Genomic DNA, 24,349 nt, shown 5'->3' with positions numbered 1-24,349 from the left:
CAGAGAAGCCTCTGTTACCTGCCCAAGCCCTCTCCTGAGAAAGCTTCTCCCTACCTCCTTCCCTGCTCTGCCCCCAGGTGTGGAACCCCTCCAGTGGGAGGGCACAGCAGCTCCAGGGCAGTGCAGGTTCACATGTGGGACCATTCCGAGAGCTCAGCCCTGACAGGGGGAGCTCTGCTTTTATCTGAGACACGAGAGCCCTCCCTCAGCCCCCAGACGAGGAGCACACCTGCAGCAGGGATCCAAGGCAGCCTCTGACTGCTCCTGGGAGGGCTCACACAGCCACAGCTGTTCCTGGCATCCCCTGAGCCCAGGGAAACACGCAATGTCCTGGGCTGGAAGGGCCCCACAGGGATCACCGAGTCCGGCTCAGGGCCCTGCACAGCCACCCCAACAAGGCCACCCTGTCCCTGGGAGCGCTGTCTCACAGGAAACACAAGGGAATTGTCCCACAGCTCCTCTGCCCTGACGTGCTGCTCCTCAAGCACTGCAGCAGTTCGCTGCCAGCAGCAGTGAGAGCGTTCCTCCTCCTGGCAATGCTGACCAATTCCACTCCAGTGACTTGAAAAACTGCTGCCCCTAAAATCACTCTCCTCGGCAGATTTAAACAAAACCAAATTTACCTTTTGGTCAAATGCCTTAGACAAAATCAGGAGTGTTGGCTTCTATCATGAAATTAAAGATTAAATGGGTAATGGCTGGGAAACAGCTCGCACCCATGGCAAACTCTCATCTACCTTGTTTTTGCATTTCCACATTTGTATAATAAAATAATTTTTATATTCCTGTTTTCTATAAAATACTGACATCAATAAATCTATGACACAGGTGTCATTAACCCCCAGTTTCCCCTCTGTAGGGAAGCAGGGACAGGGAATTGCTCTTGTGAAAAACCGGCCAGGTCAGGTTCCTTCCCTTGGTGGCTTCTGCAGTGCTGTTCTCGCTCAGTGACAGAGTTTTTGTGCAGCTCCAAGGAGAACAAACACAGGGATGTGCTGGAGAGGGGTGGAGGGGATGAGGAGCATGGGGAGGAAAAGCAGAGCCCTTCACTTCCAACCCCTTCTCTTCCCTCCCCTGCAGTGTCCCAAACAATCCGTATCTCAGTATTTTATTCTGAAGCTGTGTTGCCTCTTACCTTGTTACACCGTGGTTTTGTACTTGATCTTAATCTTCCTCTGTTTAGCTGGTACCAGCCTCCGGCCTCCTTGCATTTAAGGATTTTCTGTCTGCAGAAATTTCCCATTAGGAGTAGGGAAAACCAAAGTGTTTCTGTGGAGAAATCATCACATAGGATCCCACGTTACACGCAGGGGGAAAAAAGAAACGATAAGGCCATTTTAGCATGAATTCATTTTCCTAAAGCTTAAAGAAAGATCACATCATTTATTTTTTGCTTAATGCTACTTCCCATAGGATGCAGGCGGGATGGAGGCAGTGCAGTGAAATTACACCCATTTACAATCCTGCAGCACAGCAGACTCCAGGCTCTCTCCAGAGCGTGCCTCCAGCTCCCACCAACAGCTCTGGAGTCCTCTGGAGGGAACATTCACTTCATAATTTCACCACAAGCCCGAGAGTCAACATCAGCTCTAGTGCTGCTAAATTATTCCCCCCTCACAAAAGCAGCTGTGAAAGAACATTATCATTACAGATCTCAAACAAGCTTTCCTTTGGTTGTTGTTACAAATTCTCATTTACGACTGTTGATGAATATTAATTCTCATTATCCCAAAATACCACCGAAGGTGCATTCAGTCACGAATTCCTCATAAAGATAATCAGGACTTCATACTTGCAGCCTTCCAGGACCTACAAGTCAAATGGAGAGAGATTGTTTACAGGGGCTTGGAGTAGCAGGACACAGGGAATGGCTGCAAAATGAAAGAGAGTGGGTTTAGATGGGATTTGGGGAAGGAATTGTTCCCTGGGAGGGTGGGGAGGCCCTGGCACAGGGTGCCCAGAGCAGCTGTGGCTGCCCCTGGATCCCTGGCAGTGCCCAAGGCCAGGTTGGAGCAGCCTGGGACAGTGGAAGGTGTCCCTGCCCATGGCAGGGGCAGGAATGGGATGAGCTTCCAGGTCCCCTCCAACCCAAACCACGTTTCTATGTGAGCAAAGACAGCCGGTGTTGCACTGATTCATCTACAAAAGCTCTGCAAAATATTTACCGTGACTGATGAGTCCTCAGGCTTTTATTTCCAGGAATTTGGCCTCAGCTTTCCTGGTTTCATCGTTTCTCAGAGACCTCCTCCCACTCAGCCACCCTCACACCAGGCTGCCTCAGCTTTTCTAAACCCAGGCAGCAAATGAAGGCACCGGGGTCAGGCAGAGCTGGGACAGAAACAAAATGTGCTCTAATGAATTCTGCCTGACCGTTTCTTAATTCTCCTCCTGCAAAGCACCCAAACAAACCCACTCAGGATGTTGGCTTCCAAGCAGTGCAGGCTGAGGTCTTAATTAGCCCAGAGCTCCCCAGATCGATCAGCACTGCAGTTAGAACCCAAGAAAGGAGGCAGGAATGGCCCTCGGATCTCTCAGTGTGCCCTGGAACAAAGGAGATGCTGAACACCTGAGTTCAGGTGATAACATGATCCTTCTTTTAAAAGCGTGATGAAAACTGTCACTGCTGGCCTCGGGTCTCTTTGATCTGCTGGAGTGGGGCCCTCCTGGAGAGCAGCAGGGACATCAAACCCCTCAGGCACCCTGGGGCTGAGCTGTAGCATCACATCCTCACCCTTCTGGGGCTGCTTCTGGGAAAGGTGGAACATCTTGGCACACGGGGTCACAGCTGCCTTTGGATGAAAAATAAACGGGAAAGCATCAGGAGCAGGTGAATGGCTGCAGCCACGGGTGTAAAGGATGCTGCCTTAGGAATTCTCTCTGGAAGCCATCCCTTCCCAGAAGATGAGACTCCCAAAGTGTCTCAAAAGAGGTGCCTGCTCTGTTTGTCTGTCCTGGCTCCTCCCGGCTGGGCTCCTCAGGGAACCCTTGGCAATGCAGCTGTCTGATGGCAGTGCTGTCTGTCCTCTTGCTTTCCCAGAGCACCAACTATCCTCTTGGACAGCAGCATCCTCTCCCTGCTCTGTTTTGCATTGAGGCCCCCATGGCTCGGGAAGAGCCACTTAGTGCTGGGAAATGAAGGGAAATCTGTGCCTGGAGCTCGTGCAGCTGCTGATCCGATGTGAGAGGCTGGAATCACTGCAAATCATTTCAAAGCAGGGAATCAACCAGTCCTGCTTTCCTGGAGGCTGAGGTGAGGCGCTGCTTTCCCTCAGCTCCTCCTGGCCCTGGGACAGGGTTTGTGCAGCACCTCCAGCCCCCAGTTGGCCAAGTAAAATCAGGGGCTGCTCCGTGCATCCTCTGAGGAACAGCTCCCCTAAAGCTGCCCCTTTGTGCCAGCAGCACTCCCTGCACAAGGGGGTCACAGAGCTGTCTTTCTGCTCAATGCAAAGTTTGTCACAGGAGGATTCTGGCTGAGATTGATCAGATCTGAGATTTGTCATATCTAAGCTAAGCCTCTGGTCTGCCAGTGACACCCTGTGCCAGGTTTCCTTCCCTTCAGTGTCCAGCTGGGAATGGCCACAGCAGCACCTCTTTTCCTCACAGTGAGAATAAGCACCTCTCTTGAGGGAGAGAAGGTTGTGAAGTGCAGAAATCTGATAGCAGAACCAAGAGGTTCATTTCAAAAGGAAAAAAAAACTAAAAGAAGGAATTAAAAAGGTGCTTACAGTAAACATCCAAGGAAAATGCCCAAGTTCTCCCTCATCCTATCTCCTCCAGGCTTCTTTCCCAGCCTCCCGGCAGCCAGGTTTTCCCTGCTGCACCGAAGGCAGCAGCGCAGCTCCAGGCACTGCAGATGGAATGATTGTGAATTGTGTGCCCATCAATAGACTCCTGATTAGCAATTTTTCTTCCATTCATGCCTGCAGTGATTAAGAAACATCCAACTGTTTCTTTCCTTTTTTAGGAAGAAACCTTTTTTAATAATTTTTTTCCTCTTCTGCTGGAAAATGAGGAGTCTGGGTTGGCCTGAGCTCTGCTGTGGCCACACAAGGAGCCGGAGGGGCTGTGAACGCAGCCCTGAGCATCTCCTGTGCCTTCCTTGGGGATCCCTGCAGGACAATTACTGGGTTTATCTCCCTGCTCGGGGCTGGGCTGGGGCTGAGCTGCTCAGCATCTCCAAAGCTCAGCTCCTGGTGGATGGGTTCTGCCATTCTCTGCAGCTTTAGTTCCACAGCCCAGGCTCTCCCATTTAGTAGGGAGCTGCTGCCCCTCTAAATATATTTGCTAAGGCAGGTTTTGAGTGGTTGTGTCAACACTCCCGTGGTACCAAACCCTCTTCTAACACCCCCTTTTCACTGCCAGCGAGTCAGGGATGACTTTATTCCTGGCCAGAGTTTTTGTGTGTGGCTGACAAAATTCCAGCCTCCACACGGACACTGATACAGAACTTTTTCACTTATTTATGGATTTTTAGCAAAAAAGAAGAAATTCATGCTCATTGGTTCTAGATTACAGAATTCTCTTTCAATAATTAGTATTCTATCCTCTATTGGTTATTATTTCTCACTTCTCATGCTAATTAGTCTGTATTTTTAGTATCTTTTTCCTCCACTTTCCAAGACATCTACTGAGTCTTTTTTAGCCTCTCCTTTATCTTCTGCTTTCTGCAAAATGTCCTTGTGGTCCATAAATTCTGCATTCCAGATGTCCAACCTCACCAATCCATCTTCCTCTCCCAGGCTTTGTTCATCAGAGCACATCAGAGTTAGTTTATCAAAAGTCAAAGTTTCAGTCATTTTTCTCAGCCGTGTTTCCACAAAAGTAGCTTATGACAACTTTGCTGAGATTAATCTAAGAATAACACCCTGTTTATAATTTATATATGTGCTGGTTATGATTAATTAAAACAAGGATTTTAAAGGGTAATTAAAACCATTACCTACAATTATTTAAAAGCTCTCTCGTTTCCGGCACGCTCAGACCTCCCGCGTTGTGTCAGCTCAGGACTCCAGAGGTGGCACAGGAGCTGCCAGCAGATCGCAGCCTGGGATTCTCCTCCCCTGTTCCTGCGCATCCGCAGCTCACAGAGCCAGGGTGCCACCAGGAGCACCGATGTGGAACCGCCTCTGCCAGAGCAGACAGGGAATTCCAAAGGGCGCAGAGCTGCTGGGCACACCCAGCCCCTTTCCCAGGGAATTGCAGGACACAAACACAATCCAGGCCCCGCTTTGCCTGAGGGCGCGGCGGGTCCCCGTGGGCTGAGCTGCAGCCAGTGCCTCTGTGTCCACCGGCTTTCCTCTGCAAAATGGGGAACTTAACCCCAGGACTGGGATGCACAAACGGGTCACAGTGAAATCAGGAATTTCCCTAAGCCCCAAGCCAGACAAAATCCCCCACCATGCTGGAGAAAAGGTGTATTTGTTGGAATGTATCTCACACAACCTAAAGATCTTCTGGTGTTTCGTCTTTCAAGGAGAAAATGAAGCTGTTTGCCCTCTGCACTGGAGGGACCTGCACACCCCAGTCCCAGGCAGGTGAACACCACCTCACTTCAGCAGGGTAGATTTATTTGTGCTCCCTGTGAAGTCTGAGTGGGAAGAGCTTTCCCCAGCCACGGGCGGGCAAACTGAGCTACCAGTGTCCTTTGATTTTGGTTTACTCCTGTTCAAATCGAGGCTGTCGGGGATGCACTGAGCCTTCTGCCTTCTGTGGTGTTTCCCAGCTCCTGTCTCGATGGTCTGACAGCAGTTTTCACAGGAACTGGTGCAAAACCTCCTCATTCCCTTAAATCCATTGCTGCTTCTGGAAGGGCTCTTCTGCTGTCACCAAAACAAGAGAGCCACCAGCAAAGATGGCCGTGGTGGGTTTTATCACCCTGTGCTTGAGCACAGGCGTGTGTACCTGCATCTCTCAGCATTTCTGGGCGCTGTGCTAACAGTACCTCCAGGCCCAAACTCAGATGAATTTCATTAGATCAGCAAAGTGACAAAGTGACACCGTCCCTTTGCACCCGCGCTTTTCAGAAACATGCACGATGTCCCAAGGATGTTCAGTCAATAACCTGCAGGTGAGGCTGGCTCTGGCTGCTTGGACAGCGATGGAGGAGTCCGAGGAAGAAAATGCTCCCTCAAAACCAGACACCAGAGGTGAGCGATGCAGCCCTCAGCTTGGGGGGACTGTTGTTACCTCCAAATGACGCCAGTTCCTTATGAGGCAGAGAAAAGCCCTTTCCCTCCTGAAAAGAAACATCATTAAACATGGGGACAGCCCTTCCTCACCTCTTCCTGATTTCCTTGCCTTCAGGACTGGAGAGCAGGAATCCAAGAGGAAGTTCAATCGATGTGCTATGCCTCCCCAAAAAGATCTGTTCCAGAGTCCAGGCGTAACTGCAGGTATTGCTAGCAGGAGGATGTCTGGCAGGTTCAAGCTATTCAGTCTAAATAAAACAGCCCTAACTCCCCCCACAACTGAATACAACTGCTCTGTGGGGCTTCCTTTTCATTCCTCTCCACTCCCCAACCACATTTTCCCTATGCCCACCCTCTCACCCCAATCGTAAGTCTCCATACTGATGTTCCTGGCCTTCCCCTGCTCCTGCGCCCCAGCACAGCAGCATCGTTCTGGGCCACCTACAGAAGCGATGCCAATAATTCTTTCCCTGCACTGCCTGGAAATCCGGTCCTGAGCTCCCTGGGGCAGTGCAGAGAGCTGAGCCCACAGCTCCAATGTGTCTGTACCACGCTGGGGGAATCTTCCCACACTCAGCTACTGCGACTTTTATCGCCACACCCTCTTTTTTATTATACCTTTAACAACAGCTCTGCCTCTGCCTTTTACACAGGAGACGGGCAAGGAAGGGCCATTTAAAAATCTCTTCATTACCAGCTGCTCATTTTCTCGTGTTTCGTGAGGGTTAGAGGGGGCAGAGGATTGGATTTTCTTATCTTTTCAAGTAACTGTTCTGTTACAGCACCGTTTTTTTGATGGGAGCGCCTGCTGGACGTTTTAAGGTTGGACACTGGGATCTGACAGTGAAAAAATGCGAGGTGCACCCAGCTGAGAAGGAAGGCGCACAGCCCCAGGGTGTGGTGTGCTCGTGGAAGGCTGCGAGGCGGAGGGGAAATGGAGCATCTGTGTGTGTCCCGGCACATTCTTGTGTGCGAGAAGTGCGTCAGGCTCTGCGAGAATCTAAGTGTTAGTGCACAGCTAGAAAGGCCGTGCAGAGCACCACGGGCTGTGTGCAGTTTGCAGGCTGCAAAGGAAAGAAAATCGTCATTTGGTTGTGAATACAGGTTTCCAAATATCAGGCGCAAGGTCTGAGCAAACGTTTTGTCCTCGTTTATCTCTCTGCAAGATGTAGCTGGAAACTTTTCAAGTGATCACTCCTAAGGGGGAAGGTCAGCGAAGCTTTCCGTGCTGGCCCATTTTCCTTGTCGAGTTTTCAGCCGGGAGCAATTTGGTTTAGCTTCGCACTCCGCGATTCCGGGAATGTTACGGTCCGTGTCGCCGAGAAGGGCAGTAGGCAGCGCAGCGGCGTGTTCGCTGTGGTTACAAGGGGACGCTGCAGACCGGCAGCGGATCTGTCTTTTAGTACCTTTTCTAAAGGTGGGAAGAGCTGCCGGAATGGGAAGGTTCGGAACTGAAACCCCCTCCATTCCCGCAGCGGCCGCTCATGCCGGGATGCGGCGGGAGCATCGCTCCGGGGGCTCGGGCCCGCTCCTGCCGGTGTCCGCCGGGCGCAGCGCGGGTCCCGGGCCCGCGGCACCGAGGCGGGATCGGGGCCCCGGGACCCCCCCACGGAGCCCCGCGGGCGCCGTCTGGCGGACACGGAGCGGCGGGGCCGAGCAGGGCCCTCCGGTGGGCAGCGGCGGAACGGCAGCGCCTTTCAGGGGTTAATTGGTTTGTTGCTATTATTTATTCACTTACGGTCACGCTGAGCTTCTCCGTGCGCACAGGAGATGACGGGTTTCTTGCCAAGGGCTCCAAGTGACCAGCTGAACCCATGTGACACCATCCCAAAGCACCCTAAATAATTTGGAGGCTTTTTTCCCAGCCTAGGCAGGGAATTCTTTTCTGAGAAAAACTCCAAATTAGAAGATAGAGGCTCTGAGGGGAAGAGAGGGGTTCTGCGTTAAATTAAAAGCGCACTGGGAAAAGGAAATACCTGGAACATCTCATTCTCTCCCAGCCTGGCTTTTGTGTGATTTGCTCTGATTCCAACTGCTCCCAGGGGATTTTCAACCTGTGGGGTTAAAATGAGCTGCAAGGTGCTGAGAACAACAGAAAATAATGGGAGAACTCCCTGGATCGGGCGGTGGAGCCCCTGTGTAGTGCCATAACACAAAACAACGATAGACTGGCAGGGGAATACTGACAGTTTATTTCACAGAGCATTGCAGAGTTTATTTTGGTCTAGCTCTATTCTCATCAGAAAAGTATCATCCTCCTTTTTTTCCAAAAGAAAAAAAAAGGTAGCAAATATTCAGGACAGTAACAGTCAGTGCATTATGCGTGAAATTTGGGTCTTGTCATAAAAAAAAGAAAAAAAGTTAATTGTGAAAACAATTCTTTGTTGGTTTGCTTTCAACACTTCCAAGCTTTTAAGCACTTAACCTCTCAATAAAGTCATCTCCAAGGATAAAAACAGAACATGCAGGTGATCACCAACAGATGCCGAGGTTTAACAACATCTCTCACTTGGCAATGACAATCCACCAGGAATGTTTCAATACAGCACCACATCAAAGGGAGAAGCAACTCAGTTCTCAAAATACCTTCAAATCCACCAAAATCTTGCAGTTCTGCAGAACAAGACACACTGTATTTCACAGACTGGGGAGCACCATGGAGAAGGAGAGTATTTGGGCAAGGTAAGAGGGAGCATGGACCAGGGCCTTGTTCCACATACATTCCTAAAAACCCAGGGAAGATGCAAAAGAATAAAGTCTGGATTTTACGTGGTGCTTTTTTAGGTGGTGGAGCACCAAAATGCACACTTTCATTATCAATGGGGTTTTTCACAGAGATAAGTCGGCCACTTTTGTCCCCAACTCTTACACACCAAGCCCTAAACTCCAGGGCTTCAAAATGCCACCGGATCTCAGCTGAAAAGGCCAGAGCAGTTCCAAAGCAAGAACAAACTGCTCAGGGCTGTTTCTCTCCTGCCTTTAGGTGTGGAATGTGATGTGTATCGGCATCCCCCCAGACTGCCTTCTCCTCTCCTTTTTCAATTTATCTTTTTTTTTACTTTTAACCTCTGCTCTAAGATTTTGGTTTAAAGCCTTTTGCATTGGAAACTTGCTGATGGGAGCTCCTGCCTTCAGAGCCCGTCAGCACTGGCTGCAAGACCATCGCTCCTTTGGAGGACATGAACCTGCAGCTGTAAAGATCCTGCTTTTACAGCAAGGACCAAAGGTCTCCTTGCAGGAATACATCATATCCCGGGGTTGTTTTGCCTTCCAAACTACTTACAATTTCTTCACCCACGGGCATCGCCTTGGCCCAGAGAGAGGGGAATCTCCCACTGCACACCACCTCCTCTTCCAGAAGGGAAGCAAGGAGTGACTGCAAATGCCACTTGGAGTGGCAGGCACTTCAGCCAGATGCCAGGAGTGATGGTGCCCATGGCACTGCCTGTCTGTCACAAGCCATCTGGGCTCCCAGCAGAGCCCAGCTTGGGGAGAAGAGAGGAAAAAAAGGAGAAAAAAAAAATTCCAAACCTGCTGCCAGCAGAGCCCAATCTACAGGAAATGCTCAGGATTTGCCTTCATAACTCTGGCAGGACATTCCAAGAAGGCCATTCCCCATCGAGCATCCAGGCTTTGGGGAAAGAGGATGGGACAAGGAGCAGGTGCCCGAGCGCCTGAGCCAGTGCAGGCCCTTCCCCGGCTCTGAACTTCAGCAGGGAGGAGCAGCGTGAATTCCTCTCCTCGGCAAGCCTCTCTTCTCCCAACAGCCTCCTGGTGCATCAGAGCTACACTTCCATTGCCCAGGAAAAGGGGAATGAGGGAAAACCAAAAGAAAATAAACCATAACAAAAGGAACACTTCACAAGAACATCACGACATTCAGCTACACAGTCGCTGCACCGGGGAAGGACTGGATTAGGGAACGGGGGAGAAAGGGGACACACGTCCACCGTGTTGCTCCCAAAACCCCCCAAGGGGACTCAGGCTCTCACATCAAGATCCAAAGAACTTCAGCCATAAGGTTGAGGATTTAATGAACACAGTATTTCCACTCATGCCCTGGAAAGAATTACACTCAAAAAAAAAAAGACAAAAAATTCGTTTTTTCTACATATTTACAAAAATAAGCCCCCCAGCCTCACAACCAGGGAGGTGGAGCAGCCAGTGGTGGGGAGCGGGAGGGGGTTTCTGCCCGACCAGCAGTTCCTCGGAGGTTCCCATCCCACAGGAAGCAGGAGAGCGCGGCTCTCGCTGCCAGAGCGTGCGCAGGGCCGGAGCAGAGTCCTCAGTTGAGCCGGAGTTTGGTGTCCCGGTGGTCCGTGGGTGTCACCATCTCGTTGGCGTAGCCGTTCTCGGAACAGAAGGACAGCTCGTCCGTGGTCTCCACACCGTTGCTGATCTCTGGGAAGGGCAGAAAAGCAGGGATGTCACCGCAGGAGCATCCACCCTGGATGGAGAAACTGAGGTGCTGAGCAGCCCTGCAATCCCAGCACGTGGGGTCCATCAGATCCTAGAGGGACTTAGGAACACTGCACTCATTTCCAACCACTTCTGAACAGGATCTGCCTCCAGTTTGGAGCTCCACATTTCAGCCCTTCACCGTGGTGCCACCACCAGAGGCAGAGCTGGATCCCCCCCTACACCTGATGTCACTGTCACAGGCTGAGCAAGGCACCTGTGGGAGAGTGGTACCAAGTACTGAACCAAATCCCTGCCCAAATGGCCATCCTGGAAAAGGACTGACTCCTTTAGTCCCTGGTTTCACTGGGAAAAACCTACACCCACTGATGTTTTAATGGCAAACATCCACCCTAGGCAAGAACAATTGTTCCAGAGGCACAAAACTTCAATCCCCATCCCCCACCTTAAGGATATTTTATGTCTGGGATGTTTTATGTCTGGGACACGTTAGATAAGCTTAATTCTGCTGTGCCCAAGCTTTCCTTGTCTGGGTTCCCTGGATTTACACCCGATTTTCACCACCTCTGGCTGGCATTTCACACAATAAGCAAAGTTGCCTTTTTGCTGTGTCTGTGCCCAGTGCACTAAACCCTGATCCCTGCTGGGCATCTCCCGACCCTAAATACAAAAAAAAAGAAAACCCATAACAAAGCTCAGGGGGTGGAGGGATTATATTCACATTCCTCCAAAGGTGAGTTTTTCAGCTTCATGCACCACATTTAACCTTTTAAAGCTAAACATTTCCATCTTTGCTCACATTTTTGATATCTGTCTTAGAGGTGGCATGTGATGGACACGTTACAAATGTGTTCCAACAGAAATAAACTCTGGAAGGAGCACAAGGATATCAGGAACCCCTCAATCTCTAATGCCACTGAATTTCAGGTCTACCCCAAACTCATCACCGTATCTGTGGCCACATGTGCCATTATTAGTGGGTTTTATGGCTTTTGACAATGGAGAGTGGAGAAGATGTGGGACAGTGTAAGATGGGATAACTTGGGAAGCTAAATGCAGGACTTCTGAGCGTATCAGTGCTCAGACATGAACCAGTTTGGGATGGATCACAGAATGGTTTGGGTTGAAAAGGACCTTAAGGCTCACCTCATTCCAACCCCCATGAGCCTTGCCCATATCCCTCAAGTGCAATGCAGCAAGGTCAGCCCAGTCCTCTGACCCACAGCAGGAAAAGACTCCCAAATCAAGACCAGCTCCTCCCTCAGCAGGGTGACAGCTGAGGGAGGGACCCACCAGCCCCATTCCTACCTGAGAAGATCAGCTTCTCCTTCATGATCTTGACATCCTGGCTGGAGCGGCGGACAGCAGCGCTGAGCATGATCTGCTCCGGGTTGTAGGTCCTGATGCTTCCCAGGCGCCACCTGCAAGACAGGAGCAGGATTTCAGGGACTGGTCTCTCCAGACACAGGAGCATCCTCTGTGCAAGAGGCCACCAAGTCCCTTTTCTCCCTTGCACCTACACAACCCCACATGGCAGGAGGATGCTCAGAGATCAGAGTGTTACCACAGGAATCTTTAACCACCTTTAGTACCCAAATTCCACCTGGGAATTTGACCCATGCATTCACATATCCATGAACTAATTTCCCCAAGAACTGCAGCTTTTCCACAGCCCTCTCCTGCTGTACAATGGAGACAGAGGTGTTTTAACTTTGAGAGGGAAGAAACAAGGGAACAAGGCAAGTAAAGAAACCACCACCTTTCCCTCACTGAGTGCCAGTCAGGCTTGTGAGAGAAGAGAGCTCAGAGACAATTTAAAGTCTCAAACCTGAGACACAGCAAGGAAATGGTCTCAGAGTGTGTCAGGAGAGGTTTAGATTGGGTATTAGGAAATATTCCTCCCCCAAAAGGGGCTGTCCAACCCCGGCACAGCTGTCCAGAGCCATAGTGGAGTGCTAATCTTTGGAGGGATTTAACAGCCATGCGGATGTGGCACTTGGGGGCACTGAGAGCAGCCCTGTGGCAGACCCTCATTAGGAGGGGAAGATGGGCTGCTGGAATAGGGAAAACACGGCCTGGTGGGCTCAGCCAAGGCCCCTGTACCCAAGAGCCCACCACAATGGGATTATGTTTAGGCCAGGCTTTCATAGTCCACACCCCACTGACCCATCAGTAAATCCCACTCTCCCTGCCAGAGCCAGGGATGCTCTAAAGCTATTTAATAAAGAAACAGCAGGGATTTAGGGTGGCTTATGAAGTTTCTGATCTGCTGGCACCATCTAGTGGCTCACCCACACAAGAGAAGGTGATCAAAACAATCACCTTCTCTTCAATTTCTAACCCCCCTACCCAGCAGATTTGAGGAGCTCACAAATCTTCAGCCTGGGTCTACAGCATGAGCCTGACAAATCAATATCCACAAAAGAGGTTCTGCAATTTTTTTCCCCCAGGTAAATCTAGCTGGTGTCAGTTTTGTGGACCCCCTTCCCAAATCCCAGTGGTTGACACTGGGTGACCATCAGGCTTTGACCAGGGTACAGATGAAGGCTACACAGAAAAGAAGGGGTGGGATGGCAACACGACACAACTCACAGACCCATGGACAGAAGCAATGAAGAGGAAGCACAAGGAGGCAAAGACATTAAAGTATAAAACAAAAATTAATTTTTTTTTTTTTTTCTATCATCATCATCATCTAAACTGAGCCACTCTGACCTGGAACATATTTTTGGCCTTAGTGTCCCCTGCAGGCAGATCCCACTAAGGCCAATGTGATTGCAAGATCACACAGGATAAGACCCTCCTTAAACTCTAAATCAGGACCAAAACACATTGGTACAACAATGAGCCTTTTCTTTGCCCACCACACCAGGCTTTTCAGCATCAAGTCATTCTGTGGCCAAAGGCGACCTCTTGCCCACAGATCCCAGCCATTCCATGGAGGACACGGGTCATTCTGAGGCACAGAGACCCAGCCTCAAACATGTGCAGGGACCAAGGGCTTTTCTCCTCCTGCCAAGAGGAACAAGCAGTGCTCTGTGCTCTCCATCTCCCGTGGCAGCTGTGGGCAGCCCCAGAGCGGTAAAACATGCACAAGGAGATGATGGCTCCTCTCCCAGGGCTGCATTGCTCTGATTGAGCCAGGAGAGGGTAACCCCATCTTCCAGGGGTGCTTTGAAATATCCTCTTAGAAGAGCCACCAGTACATTTAACCATGATGCAACTCCAACCAACACCACGTGAAACACTCTGTGCTGCGCTCAGTAGCCTTGGGGTCTCCAAAAAGCTGGTTGAATAGAAAATAGCACCTCTCCTACCCCCTTGGACTCTGTTGTGATGGACCAGCTTTGGGACTGCAGCGTGCAAAAAGGCCAGAGAGACAGCAGGAAGGTCCTGTTCTGGGAGGCTGGCGTCAGAGCAGACCAGACGGACACGGGGTGGGAACAGACTAAAAAATACTGGGACAACAACACAGAGACAGCATACACCGGGTTAGGGCCACGGCCAGACCCTGGGTGGGAGGGGAGATGCTCAATGCCATGGAAAGGGGCTGGGAGAGGGGTCGAGATAAAAGTGGGGTTGATCAGCACTGAGGTGATAAGATGGAGCGAGCACAGAGCCAAGCCAGCTGCAAAGAGTTCCCCTCCTGTGCCTGCTCCTGCCTAAAGCCTGCCCAGCTCCTCCATGCTGGCCTTCTCTTCATCCACGAGCAACAGGAAGGTGAGAAGGGGGAACCACCCGACCTCCCTGCACCCACAGGAGGGCTCAGCCCAGCCCCACAGCCAGGCCCTGTTTCGGGGAGATGCCACGAGGCCATAACACCGCGATCCAAAGCACCTCATGGACCCCTGCAAGGCCCAGCCCTGACCCCGAGGCAGTGGGTGGGGGCAACAAATTCCTCAGGAATACAAGCCCATGGCACAGAGCGGGAGCAATGGAGAAGGGAACGCGTGGAGAGTTTGGTCCGAGTAGGGCAGCAGCGAAGGCTTTACTGCAGACAAGCGACAGCGCTTCCCTCCAAAGGGATGGCAACAGCCAAGGCCAGGAGAAATCTGGGAATCAGACTGCTGGCACTTCAAATCCAGCGCCCCAGGCTCAATTCCCTCCCCTACCACAGTGCTCTGTATGTTCACACTGTATTTCCCGTTTCACAGTGGTGTAACTTGGGAAGATCCCAAGCACTGAGGGCAGCAATTGATGAGCCAAACCTTTCCAGTTATCAGCTCCATTAATTCAAAGAATTAATTAGAGAAGCACTATCGTATGTAATTGACTAGATTCCATGGTTTTCTTTAGGAGAGGCCTGTTCAGAAGAGGCTGATCTCAAACGCCTCTGGTAAATACAGGAAGGAAGGGGATATTTTGCATGGGATTATTTCCGCAGAGAAAGCATTACATCCTCTGGGAATCTCCCAATTACAACATGCCCCAAGACCTCAGAACTGGGCTGTTTTAAAAGGCAGTGACTTAGATCATTGTAACAGAAGGTCAGATTGCCTTCAAAACATCCACTGGCTTCAGCATCAGACCTCCATGGTGGCTCATGGCTATGGACTATGCAATGTTCAAACCCTCATGGTCCCTTCCTGAAGCCAGATGTTGGAAAGCATCAGGAAAAGCTGCATCCTACCCTGTCCATCTGCAGTGAAGCCATAGCAGAGAGGGAGAAAGAAAGAGAGAAAGGAAGATTGAATGAAAAAGAGAAAGAGGAGGAAAGCACCAGAATTACCTGATCATGTGATAGCTGTGAGATGCCAGAATGCAGCAGAGAGAGAAAGAGGAGGAACATGCACAACAGTCAGAGCAGTAAGAAAATAACAAGGCAAAGAGGCAAAAAAAGGTTAGTCAGAAGTCATCACAGTTGGTATTTCCCCTCTGGAGAGGCTGCCACGATCCTGTCACCGGGGCTGGAGCAGAAGAGCAGGAGCAGCCCCTGCCCTCGGCTGCGGAGAAGAGAAAAGCCATGCGGAGGAGAGGACGAGCACATCGAAGCAGTGTCTCTGCTCCCACCCACCCCCTCATCCTGCAGCCCTGGTTTGCCCTAAAAAGGACTTGGGGGAAAAAACCCAACCAAACGAAACAAAAACACACCAAAAAAACCAACCATGACACTGAAGGCTAAATGCCAAGCCCAGCTCCCCAGAGCTGAATCCCATCAGCAGGTGGTCATTGGGCAATCCTGCTCTGATTTGGTTTTGACACATCCTCAACGCTGCTACCAATTCTTTCATGTGGTGGAGAAAGTGGAACATCAGGGAAAGGGGTCTGTCCTGCAAAAGGCTCTTGGAAGAGCAAGCCCTTTGCTGCAGGAAAGTCCAGCTTCTGGAGTAGAGCTTCCCCTCCTTCTTTCTAACAAAGCAACTGATTTGAGTTGCAGTATCGTAACATTTCCCATAATAATTCCCTGCCTCTGGCAGGGGGGTTGGAACTAAATGATCTTTAAGGTCCCTTCCAACCCAAACTATTCCAATTACTCCATAATATTTCTAGTTCTTCATCCAAACAGGAAGAACTGATTTAAGAGAACTGTAACGGGTTCCTTTTGAACACTATAATGGTGGAATCTCAAAAGCCCTCTCCTCTTCTCCCTTTAAAGCACTGTAATGTCTTTCTCAACACCCATTTCCCTAAAGCATTTACAGCTTCTCTTCCACAGATTTTAGGAGCAAAGCAAGGCATCTGACACTACTAATCTGTGATCTCTTGTTCTGAAAAGGTGCATCCAATTCTACATCCCATCTTGGGAGTGAAATTATTGTTTGCAAGGATTTTTTAATAAATATTTCCCCTGCTATTGCAATCCAAGAACTGAGGGTCAGGGTGCTCCTCTCTCCCATCTCCACCAAACAATCTGGACAAAAACACAGGTCACAAATACCCAAGAGCAGAGCTGTAACAAACTTACTTCTGGAATATAAAAACTCCTACAATTACGAGAAATGAAATGAGATCAGACGTGATCCAGATTAGGTGGTACTCGTCTGGAGGCTGCAAGACAGAAAACAGAAGCAGACCTTAAACATTTGGGTTTGTGCAATCACAGGGAGACCACACATGGCTGGAGTTACCACCAAGGAGCAAGAAAAGCACAGAGCTGCAGGGGTCAGGTATAAATCACAACATTTATGACCTTCCTAATGCCAGGCTGTCATCCAAAACTATCAGGGAAAACTGCGAACGGGAAGAATTTGAAACTCTCCCTCCTTTTGTATGCTGACATTTTCTCAGAGCTCTCTGGGCTGAAAGTTTCCTTTCTCAGCTTTACCTAAGGGTGAGGGCAAGGTGCTGTTTGGCAGTCCGGGTCTGGAGGAAAACAGGGAAATATATCCATGCAGGGTCCATTTTAACTGCAGATGGGAGCTTTTAGGCACAGCGCCCATGCTGCAAATGCAGTTTCTGTCCTTTCAGGCACTGGTAGGTGTGGTTCCAGGTGCCAGTCTAAGTGGTCATCACACCAGCTGAGGCCAGGTGAACCATCATCACTGGGTCTCTACTTGTTCTTGCTCAGCAATGGGGTAGCTAGAGGTAAAACTTGTCTTTAATTTGGGATTAAGAACAGGCAAAAACCTAATTTTGCAACTTGGCCAAGACACAGAGGCCTGGTTTGCTGGTTCACCTGCGTGCCTGCTTCTCCTGCAACTGTAACAGCTGCTCAGCAGGTCTGCAAAGGTGTTTTCCCTCAGAGGAAAACTGGAAAAACCATGTGGGTTAAACAGGGAATGCAAGGCAGTCTCCAAGGATCCCACCCAAACTGAAAGGACTGTGCAAGAGGAGCATCAATTCATAACCATCTCAGGGCTCAGCTCTACAGAGGGGGGAAAACCCTCAAGCCCAACCAAACCTCCCTGAAAAATCCCACTGAGCACAGGGCTGCAGTGGCCAACACCTCTACACCCACCCACTGCACTTCCTCCTCCCAGATCTCCCAGCCCCTCCCAGGGTGGTGCTTACCATGAGCCAGATGGGGAAAGGCACCTTGCGGAGGACGTGGGAGCTGTCGGAGGTGACCGAGGGGACGCCGGCGCACCACAGGATGGAGAACAGCCAGGGCTCGTTCACCGTGTACAGGTTCACACTCAGGTTGGCCATGGCATAGTCCCTGCCAGGGGACACACAGCGTGACATGCAGGACCCCACCAAACCTCATCTCCAAGAGCTGCTCTTGCCATCGACCACAGACAGCTTTACGTGGTTTGAAACGTGTGAAATAGAGTTTTGAACAGGGCGTGGGCACTTCAAGAGCAGGCCGAGGGCACTGCAAGCCAATGGTTTGATCCTGACAGCTTTCCTCACCTCTTGGCTGCTGTCTGGCACAGGCCACAGCCCATCTCAGATGCCTCCCCAGGAATGATGGACATGGTGTGTTTCTGGAACAACCATCTCACCATGCTGATGCAAAATTAGCATCTGCCTCAGACGCCTGTAACACTTCAGGAGCAATTTGCTTAATTAAACACTGACAGACCTGTCTCCAACATCAATTCCTACAACTTCCATGCCTTTGTTTTGGGGACAATTGCAGAGTTACAGCTCCCAGCCTCCTGAGGTCATTTTCCAAGTGCCTAAAACTGCCAGCTGGGGTCCAGGAGCTGCCAGCAGCAAACCAAGCACTGGCAGCCAGATTACCAATTACCTGGTACCCAGATAATACACATAAATTGCTGTTTCCTTATCTGTGAAGCAGAAGCCTCAACAATCTCCCTCACACGGGCAGCACAGGTTAATCCCTGCAATTTAACACTGGCAAAACACTTTGAGGTGGAAGGCCACAGTGCAAAACATGGACATCTCTAAGCTCACAACAGGAATAAGGTGCTCCAAAGGGGTTCTCAGGGGCAGGGGTGGTTGCAGCAATGTTACATCCAGGTCCTGGATTTGGGGAGAACTGAGAGAACTGTGTTAAACCAGGACTGCAGCAACATCTGACTGGGCACCACAGGGTTCAAGAAACATTCAGGTGACAGCTCTTACAGCTCAGGTGGGATTGATGGGAGATTGAGGCTGATAAACTGGGATAGAAGAGCAAGTTAGCATAGAGCCCTCTCCATGGGACAGAGAAAATAGGAGGAAAAATAAGCAGGAATGATCCTGCAGGTAAAGCAGAACCTTGGTTTTAAGGAGCTGGACTGACTGCTGGCAGCCACAGAAAGACACAGCTGGATCACCCTGAACAGGGCCATGCTCTCAAACAGCTGCAGGCTCAGCTCTTCCCTACTTCCAGCTCTAACATGCAGCAAGACAGCTCCTTTGGAGGTATTTCTCTTCTGCAAACCTGCTTAATTTAGATTTTAAAAACCAGGAAAGCCCTACTAGAAACAATCTGCCCTCCCTGAGAAAGGTGGGCAAAGTTGGGAGCTGAAACACCACAGAGTTCAAATACAGGCTCAGGCAGGACAGGAACCCCTTGCTGTGCCAAGGTCATTACAGAGAAGAGCTGATCAGTCTAAATGGATGATACAGGACAGGAATTCCTCTTCCTGCAAAGAGAACTTTCTGAAAGCACATCCAGACTTCGGGCTAATCAAAATTCTGTGCTAGCAGCTCTGGAGCAGACAAATGGACCCAAAGAGCAGCTGCTAATGAGGATGAAGCAGCACTCGGAGGGAACTCAGTGTGAAAGGCCTTCACTTTTTCCCAGAGCTGTGAGCATAATAAGAATCAGCCAATTCACACATTTGTATTTCAAAGAGGATCAGCATATCCTGAGACAGCATGTAGACATGTCAGAGGCAGCTGTGCACTCCCAGAAACAGCCTGGATTCTGGATGATGGGTAGTGAAAAGCTTGCACAGCTCAAGCTTTCAAGAGCAAATCCATCTGAAAAGATCCCTCTGTGCAGCCAGACAGGCTGGGACGCTCAGGAAAGGATGGCGTGGGCTCTCACAGAGGCAGTACCTGACATCCTCGTTCGTGACCTTGGTGTAGCGCAGGTTGAGCTTCACGATGCCCTTCTCCCTCAGGCGCTCTGCATCCAGCTTGAGGCCAGAGGTCTGCTGGAAACCCGGAGCAACCCGTCGGACCAGCTGCCGCTCCGCGTCCGGCAGCCACATCACCTGTGCGGGGTGCGAGACAGGGCACCGGTTACGGCAAACGTGGCTCCCAGATCTGGGAACACTCCAGGGCGGGGCATGGAATAGCCCTGAGCTCATACCACGATTCCAAAGCATGTCAAATCAACAGCTCACGGCCAGCTGCCAGAGGTGAAGTGGATCATTGGGTCGCAGAGGGGTTTGGGTAGAAAGGGACCTTCCAAGTCATCTCGTTCCAACCCCTTGCCATTCCAACACCTTCCTCTAGACCAGGCTGCTCCAAGCCCCAGCCAGCCTGGTCTTAACTCAGTGACACTCATCTACCAAAGCATCAGAGTAGCACAGAAACAGCCATGTGCATTTTCAATAGGGAACCAAAAACCTGAGGGAGAAATCCCACTTCACATCCCCACATCTATGTTTCAACTATTTTTCTCTTGCTCTTCAGCTCCATCTCTGTTGTGGCCTTAGAGGGGGCTTAAAAAAACAGGGAGAACCAGTTTCCTTATACCCAGAGAGAACCTCTCCTGAGCTGTACCAGGTGGTCCATTCCAGCCTCTGGGACCACTGGTACAGTGCCCAGCACAACTTCCTGGCACAGGGTGGCATTTCAAATTAGAGTGAATCACCCAGGGATTGATGCCCAACTGGAGACACCCAAGGATTCATGGAAACCATAAGGAGGCTGATTCTGGAAACATCCCCAACCCCACAGAACTCACAGCCTGCTGCCGAATTCCCGATGCCAGGATGGTTTCCAGGGTGATGTTGATGTAAGTGCTGTAGTAGGGATGAGCTGCTGGCAGGTCCTGGAAGTTCAGGATGAGGGATGTGTTGTCCTTGATCACCTCCAGCATATCTTCCAGCTTGCAGACTGACTGGTTGGCAGCCTCCAAGTAATCAGCCCTTGAGAGAGACCCTGCTGTCCAGAAAGGGTCATTCTGAAAGCAGAGCACATCCCAGGATTACTGCCACAAAGCCCAGACTCCCCCAGTGTAAAGGCTGAATTTCTTACTTTATCCTTGTGGAGATGATTGTCCCAAAATTAAATTCAACAGAAGGGGAACAGTGTATAACACACTGCTTTTTCTGTCTTCCTTATAACCACATTCACCCTCCTGGGGGTCTTAAAGTTCTTTGTGGTGTCAGCCAGGCCTAAGGCCCCTTTTTCCAAGCGGCAGAAAAGGCACAGAACTTAGACCAAGCCTAAGTTTAGTAGAGACAGAACTAAACGTGGTCCATGGACACCTGGTCTAGCTGCACCACATCACTGAAGAGATGGATCTACACCTTTCCCCCTCAAAGAGGACCTGGGAATGAGCTGTGATCCCATGGCTCCTTGGCACCCACCTGCAGGAACCACTCCCCAGCATTAAGCTTTTCCAGGTCAGTCCAGTTGAACATGGAGGAGTGCTCGTAGGCCCGCTCTGGAAACACCTCCTCCACGTTTGTTGTTCTCCTGAGGGTCTTGTCATGCATCAGAAAGGGCACCCCATCATAGCTGCAAAGACAGGCCCTGTTACAGGTGGAGGAGAGAAATGCCCCTTTCCCACTCCAGAGGCTGGCTTCACATCAAAATCCTTGTCCAAGTGTCAAGCAGCCCAACAAACCCCCTCCATCCCCAAGAGCACCTGAGGTGCACGCAGAGGAGAACATCTAAGAGATGTTGGCAGTCATTGCTACACTGACATAACCCCATTCATGCCTCATCCACCTCTCCCTCTCTCCTCTCCATTATCCCCTCAAAAATTTCCAGCTCAGGTAGCTTTGACAGGAACACCCACCCTGAAGGCTCATCAAAGCTTCTGCAGCTCCCCAAAACATCAGAGTTTTCCCTGGATGCACACACACACACAAATTCTCCTCAATCTGTCCAGAGCAGATCAGGAGGGAGATTTTCAAAGCCTCTCAGACTATATGTGAACATCAGGCTTTCAGTGAGATGCAAGGGTTCCAAACTACCAAAAATGCTCTGAAATTGCCTTCTCCAACTGAAAATTGGTTTCATGCCCACATGAGTTAAGTTGATGCTTAAAAAAAAAAAAAAAAATCACCTCTCAGACGAAACTGAACAGCCAAATGCATGCCCTGGGGTTTTTAAGTCACCTAGATATTACAGAATAATGGTTCTGGAAAGCATAAAAAACTTGCTAAGCTTTCTTCCACTCAATTTTCTGGGACCAGATCAGTGGTAAAACCACGCAGGGCAGTGACAGTTTTTATCAAGGGCAGGGGGCAGTTGTCTGCACCCAGAAATCAAGACAAACCCAGGGCAGCCAGCCTGATAACAATGACATTTTCCAAAGCAAGGAGACGCAGAAGAAGTCTGAAAAGAGGATGGAGCGAAATGACAAATCCCATTTGAATTAGGAGATAATCCAGAGCTGTTTCCCAGAGGGAAAATGAAACCCAGTTGTAGATGATGGAGCAAACATTGCCTCAGCTTTACCACTGCCCTCACAAGTCCCTTCTCACAAAGGTCACTGGCATCTTTATTTGCTATTTCGGGCCTGTGCTGTGCCAACTCCTTCCCCCCAGCCCAAAGCAACCCGCTGACACGGCAATCCCACACTGCTGCAGTCGGAAGGGGTTTAATAAATACAGTTAAAAATAAAATTAAAAAAAAATGCCAAGCAACTGCAGAATGAAGAGTGTGGAGTGTTTAAAAGAGACAGGAGCTCGAGTTTAACATCTCATAGAAGAGCAGAGCACTGCTAAGCCTTAAACACAGTGCAGAAATCCTATGGGGCTCAACTTGACATTTGCTCCCTCCTTTCCAATCCTCCCCTCACAGAGTCACCCAGCACCACTCAGGGCTAACCACAGCGTCTTGGCAGGCCCAGGTTTGAAGCAGTAATTCAGAGACAGGAACCAGAGCTTTAGAAGAAGAGATGTGGCAAGGGGTAGAAGAGAGAGAGGAACAGGCAGCAATTCCAGGCGTCTGCTGCTTGGAGCAAAGCTGGCTTTGTAAATGGTTTGGGATATGGAATGGGTATGGAGCAGGATGTGATGGCTCTGAGTGCAGGTCCAAGCTGCCCACCCATGCTGATACATGCCTAGAAGAACATGGAAGTATTCCAGGAGGGATGGACCCATCCAGCCACAGGCACAAAGAGCATCTTCCTGAGGGATAAGGACAGCAAGGGGTGTTGTGCTGCAAACCCTTCCTGAGGGTGCTGCCAGCTGCACCAATATCCCACTTTTCAGTCTGAAAGTCAATGGAATCCTCTTTTTCTGAAGGCACTTGGGTCTCTTGGAGAGGGCTTAGGAAACTGGGCCATCAAGGGCATTGTTTAAGCCTGGAATGCTCCTCTGGGATGGCTGATGAGTGGCAATGGGGAAGGATCTTGGAGCTTTTCCAGCTCGCCTCCTCCCAAAGCCCACCTTTCTCCTTGGCCAGTGTTAATGGATTCAGCCACATGAGCCAAGTGCTCATCTGGGAGCTGGACAGTCAAATACTTGTCCCCTCACGACAGCTGATGAACTAATTTTGGAAAAAAACAAGAACTGTATAACATACATCCCAATTCATCCTTCCACAGTGACCTTCCACTCACCAGTGGAAAGAAATTCCTTCAGTTTTTAAATCATTTTCTCTCAAAAAAAAAAAAATGATGCGAAGTAAAAAGGAAACAATTAACAATTCAACTTCCTTCCACCAGGCAAAAATATCTCTCCATTGACACAGACCTCCAAAGCAGTCAGGGAAAAAAATAAAATACCTGCTTTGAGTCTTTCTTGTATTTATAAGTGGTACCAGGACAAACTGGGAGCAGGAATATCAAGGAATATTAAGGAACTATCAAACTTCTGGAACAAAGCACAGCTCTTGAAACAATCCTCTCTAAATTCTCTTTTAATTGGTCTTGTCCACTCAGCTCAACACTTGTCAGCAAGGAACAACTTTCTGACAGTCACTAGGTTCCTCCTTCCCTAAAGATTAATGCCTTGGGAGGGAGAGGAAGAGGAGAAGGAAGGGTTTCCTCCTGGTGCATTCTTGGGATGGTTTTTCAAGGTTGGTGAAGACCCTCCTGTGCAACAAAGTCAATTTGGGATCTCTGCTCTGTCTGCACCTGGGGTACATCAGAAAAAGTCACATCTAAGCAGCTCTGTCTCCTCCCAAGGCCAGGCTGTTTCACTGGAATAAAACAGGCTCTAGGATCAACTACAGCCTTCCTGCAAATGAAGGTGACAAAGGGATCCAGGTTCCCTCATTTGGACAACTCCACCTTTAACCATAACCTCAGTGAAATAATCAGCAGCATCTGATGGAGACACAGGAGTTACTGGAGGAGTTCACCAGGACAGCCCTTCCCGATGGGAAAAAGCTGCAATGACCAGACACTGGATATGCTGGACCATTCCTGGCTTGGATTACCCACAGACAGCCTCAGAGCAGCCAGCACACTGACCTACCTCAATACCACATCAGCCTGGACTCCATGCACCTTCTGCTCCACTGCCTTCTGGAAGGACATCAGAGTGTTTTCTGGTGCCAGCTGTTAGGAAAACACACAAAAAAAGCAATGAGAGATCAGCAGCATGAGGGAAGTTTACAAAGCAGTGTCAGCGAGGATGCTGGGAGAAGGGTTTGGAGATATCAGGGTGTCCTAAGTGGCCCAAAATGTTATTATTCCACATCTCTCCATGCCCAAAAATTCCTGTCTCTTCCATACCATGGAGAACAACTAGACCACATATTCTGTAAGATAC

At 49.9% G+C, this 24,349-nt stretch overlaps 1 protein-coding gene and 1 long non-coding RNA gene across 4 annotated transcripts in view; both read right to left on the bottom strand.

Annotated features, from left to right (window-relative positions):
* Positions 1 to 1,576: 1,576 nt before the first annotated feature.
* Positions 1,577 to 5,098, bottom strand: LOC125321523. Its single transcript, XR_007201575.1, has 4 exons — positions 4,944 to 5,098; positions 3,726 to 3,920; positions 2,166 to 2,328; positions 1,577 to 1,809 (listed from the first exon to the last, which is right to left on the bottom strand). It is a non-coding gene; the product is annotated as an uncharacterized LOC125321523 (long non-coding RNA).
* A 3,259-nt stretch (positions 5,099 to 8,357) lies between these two features.
* GDPD5 (glycerophosphodiester phosphodiesterase domain containing 5) overlaps positions 8,358 to 24,349 on the bottom strand; it is a 106,329-nt gene continuing 90,337 nt past the window's right edge. For 2 of the 3 annotated variants that reach the window (XM_048293789.1, XM_048293790.1), the window contains exons 9-17: positions 24,053 to 24,135; positions 20,987 to 21,137; positions 20,359 to 20,577; positions 19,503 to 19,660; positions 17,559 to 17,706; positions 16,513 to 16,595; positions 15,337 to 15,351; positions 11,916 to 12,028; positions 8,358 to 10,589 (exon numbers count right to left, since the gene is read on the bottom strand). In XM_048293789.1, the coding sequence (XP_048149746.1) occupies positions 10,474 to 10,589; positions 11,916 to 12,028; positions 15,337 to 15,351; positions 16,513 to 16,595; positions 17,559 to 17,706; positions 19,503 to 19,660; positions 20,359 to 20,577; positions 20,987 to 21,137; positions 24,053 to 24,135 (1,086 nt within the window). In that variant the 3' untranslated portion in view covers positions 8,358 to 10,473. The remainder of the gene's footprint in view (positions 10,590 to 11,915; positions 12,029 to 15,336; positions 15,352 to 16,512; positions 16,596 to 17,558; positions 17,707 to 19,502; positions 19,661 to 20,358; positions 20,578 to 20,986; positions 21,138 to 24,052; positions 24,136 to 24,349) is intronic. The other variant, XM_048293791.1, reaches the window with a different exon arrangement.

This window comes from Corvus hawaiiensis, chromosome 2 (assembly GCF_020740725.1).
Source record: "Corvus hawaiiensis isolate bCorHaw1 chromosome 2, bCorHaw1.pri.cur, whole genome shotgun sequence".
NCBI lineage: Eukaryota > Metazoa > Chordata > Aves > Passeriformes > Corvidae > Corvus > Corvus hawaiiensis.
This window is presented reverse-complemented; position numbering and strand designations above follow the sequence as displayed.